The sequence below is a fragment of the Teleopsis dalmanni genome, chromosome 2 (genome assembly GCF_002237135.1).
Source record: "Teleopsis dalmanni isolate 2A chromosome 2, ASM223713v2, whole genome shotgun sequence".
Taxonomy (NCBI): Eukaryota; Metazoa; Arthropoda; class Insecta; order Diptera; family Diopsidae; genus Teleopsis; species Teleopsis dalmanni.
In genome coordinates, this window is record NC_051847.1 from 43,995,190 (window position 1) to 43,999,147 (window position 3,958).

A 3,958-nucleotide genomic window follows, 5' to 3' on the forward strand; every position below is an offset into this window, starting at 1 on the left:
CATGAAGTCATTGCGTTGCACACCTTCACGTTCTCTATACTCCACCGTTTCACGCACAACACGCATAAAAAATTCATCTACATCATCATGTGTCAGTTTTATATGTAGCTTCCGTCCCAGTTCCGGGAAAGCGTTTAGTATCGAATTCATTATTTTGCCATAACGTTGTTCAGTAAATACCTTGCTGCCCATGCGCCGAAATAACGTTTGTGGATTCTTCAGACTATTACACTCAAGACCAAATGCACATGTGCCTATAACATCTGTAGTAAAACGTGCTAACAAGTCTTTGATCTCTATAACAGTTTCTTGTGTGTCCATGGCTAAAGCATTCACTTTTTGTTCCTTCTCAACTAAATCTTTAAAGACGGAAACGAATTCATTGGCCACGTGTACCACAGTGGGAAACATGAATTTCATTTTACCAGAAGTGAAGGTCGGCGTTAATTTTGTGCGCATCGTGCGCCATTTTGGTCCAGCTAAATTAACCAAATGACCTGAGAGTGGATCATCCTTTTCATTATAGTAATTGCCACGATGCGGAAAATTACCAAAATCTTTGATTAATATATCCTTTACTAGCTCAAGGTCAAACAAGACAATTGCCGGCCGCATAAACAAGTAGAAGCCACCAAAAGGTGCTTTGTTTTTGTATTTCATATAGAAATCACGAAATGGTTGCACAAGTGGCTTTGTGCGCCCGAACTCACGTAAATTTCCGTAGAGGAACGTTGGTTTATCATGCACTACTCCACGTCTCTCCCAATAGGTGAACCGTTTATGCAAAAACAACGAAATCAACAAAAACAAACCGCATAGCAAACATGCAAGTACGTAGAGAAACATCATCTTCGTGTTTCGAACTATGAGCCACAACTGAATGACTGGATTAGAAAGTGGCACAATCGAACTACATTTTTTCTTCATGGAAATGTTACAGCAAAATGAAAAATGGAGAAATGATTTATTTATTGTTGCTTTTTGTTATTTCATTGAAGCTTTTGTTATTGTTATTGTTATTGTTGTTGGTGAAAAATTTGTTTTGGTTGTGTTTTACTTTCTACCTTTTTATTGTGAGAAATCGTGCAGAGATGATTATTAAGTCTTGACCACTGGCTTTATCGAGTAGTTTTTGATGAGCTACAATCGGTCAAATGTATATATGTTCTGTGTATATAATAAATAATGTGAATACAAACAAAATAAATACGCCACAAATCAATTATATAATTTAAGCAGGCACCAGGGGCGTTCCCAGGTTAGTGATAACGTGATAAACCTCCCCTACACACTATAATCTAAAGATGATTAATATAGTGGATTGCAAAAATATGGCCCAAAAAATATTTATTATAATATTTTTCTCACTACGCACCGGCTGGCACACAACTTAAAACTTTCATCTGATACAGATAGATATATATAGATAGACGTATATAGATAGATAGATATATATTTTCATAAGACAGGGCCATAACAATACTTTTTATATCTTCCAATATAATTTAAAAATTAAACAACAGTAAGAATTATAGTGATTAAGGATCGTGTATGATCGAGGATAACTTAAAAGCAATTAGTGGTGACGTTAAGTAAGCATAAAAATTAACTTGCTCGTTCATATATCTATGAAACTATAAAAACATATACCGATTACAAATTGTAAATAACAGCGTAACGTGAACAACAAAATCAGTTCAAATTTAATAAACTCTCAATTTAAGAAATAAGCGATACAAAGAATGTTTAAATACTTGTATACCTATATATACCATGTTCATTTACCATACCATTTATATACCAAAAATGTTCTCTCCAACTAACAACTAATGTTGCCTATAAAATATGTTGAAAATAATGAATGGCCTTAACATTATATATTTTATAGTATATTGTGGGGTATAACTCAGCGAGTGTACCAGCTATAGATAGGGCCGGAAAAGGTCGTTACAAGTTTCATAGAATTTGGTCCTCACAATATATACCTAGAGCCGAGCCTAGTATATATAGTTTTAATATAGCATACAACATAATTCCTATTAGCTAGACACTTTTTGTTAGTTTTAAATATTTTTCGGTCTATAATATCACTCAATTTATTATCTTTTATAATTGCAAAGAAGAAGGTATTCATCACCAGCGTTCAATTTGCACCTAAGAAAGTCATATCTAATTAACTGAGTAGTGTTAATTTTTTAATTTAGCAAAAAGTTTTAAAATCATTGAGGCAGGTCGCTTAGGTTAATTTAAATTAATTTAGTTTAAATATAAGTAAATGTTTTTAGTAACAAAACTAATGCTGAAATAAGTGCATTAGGTCAGTAATATCTTATTTCTGTTTTAATTATTTAGTTATTAAATTTTTATTTTTAACTTAGATTTTTTGATAATAATATAAAGAAATAATTGTTGGATAAGTTTGATATATATAATGAATATTCGTCAGATTAGTAGCATCTGGTTTAATTTATACGACAGATGTTTTTAAAAAAATCTTTTTCATCTTGTAACTAAAATTGGGAAAACAAAAAGATAATCGGTCATTGTTTTTTTTTTCATCTAACTTCTACTATAATTATATAATGGAGCCTACAGTTCCTATACGTATGTGACTTCATGCCATAGACAAATAGCATGGATTACAAAATCCTTCCACCGATATGAGCTATGTTTTATATGAGAAATTTCCCTTGTGCACAGATCTTAAAACATATTTGAAATATTATGTAGTAACGATACAATTCTGTGTTCTTTCGAGGCAAAAGACAACAACGTGAAATATAAATTATTGTAGTGCTGCTATAAAGCATATATGGTCTGTATACTTAAAAATTCTTATTAGGTTTAAACATTTTCACATACATATATTAAATCAATTGAGATTTAATATGTTTCCCTATTTAAAGTTAAGCACAAACTAAATACACATTTAGGCTATATTTATGTTCCAACATTTAACTATTATCTCTCAAGGGAACACAGAATTGTGTCGTCATTACAAACTTTTTTCAAAATTTTTCTTAATTTACGCAAGAACTTTATTTTATGTTCAAATAAAGTTCCCGTCTGTGGTTGAATATCCGAGTTAAATCGGTTTAGAATCGACGTAGTTCTTGAGCGAAAATTAACCAAATTTGAAAAGTCAATAATATAATTATAATAGTGCTGCTATGAAGCAAGCTTGTCTCACACAAGTAAAATTGAAAATTCTCATTAAGTTAAAACATTTTCATTTATAAAACACAAATTGAGGAATTCTCAATATAATTTGATTTTAATATAAAATTAACATATAGTAGATAGATATCAAAACCGTCCTGCCTTGTTCATTTTAAATTTATCATGCGATTATACTTTGAATTGATGTCACTGAAGATAGTGATTTTGTAATGTTATATCTTTCAATTTGTTGTTGACTAAGGAATGATATTCGTTACCGATTTTGATAGGACACTTTTTGATTTATGTCCGAGGTTTTCTTAATGGAGTTAATCAATTTGTTCAAAAATAGTCCCCGAGTAGAAAACAATTATTAAAGGTCGAATAGATGAACAGTTTCATTTTATATATTCCCTTTTAAAGCATCAATATGTAATCGCTTGACATATGGACAATTAGACAAATGCAACCAAAAATATAAATATGTCAACATGAGTAACATATTAAAATGATTATTTGCACCAATATGATAAACAGTTAAAGATGATATATTAGCGTTAGTGCGAGTGATACTTATCTATCAAATGATCTGTTTTACGTTAGAAACCTGAATTTAAACAGATTTTGTTGTTTACGTTTATGATATAGTTTAGCCACACTATTATAATATAATTAATAACTCCGGAAATATGTCTACATTTTCCATAAAAAAATCACATCATAAGTATTTGTATTTATATAATGGAACTGTATGGTGTTTTAAATGACATGATTATACAGTTTGTATGGGGTATATTAT

The 3,958-nt window shown here is 30.4% G+C and overlaps 1 protein-coding gene across 1 annotated transcript; it reads right to left on the reverse strand.

The window, feature by feature from the left end:
* Positions 1 to 25: 25 nt before the first annotated feature.
* LOC119674424 (cytochrome P450 6a2-like) lies at positions 26 to 849 on the reverse strand. The gene is made up of 2 exons (XM_038085562.1): positions 82 to 849; positions 26 to 34 (listed from the first exon to the last, which is right to left on the reverse strand). The coding sequence occupies exons 1-2, from the start codon at positions 847 to 849 to the stop codon at positions 26 to 28; spliced, it is 777 nt and encodes a 258-aa protein (XP_037941490.1).
* Positions 850 to 3,958: the final 3,109 nt, after the last annotated feature.

Excerpts from the sequence above, each read along its gene's own strand:
- LOC119674424 (XM_038085562.1), bottom strand. The coding sequence starts at position 849 with ATGATGTTTCTCTACGTACTTGCATGTTTGCTATGCGGTTTGTTTTTG.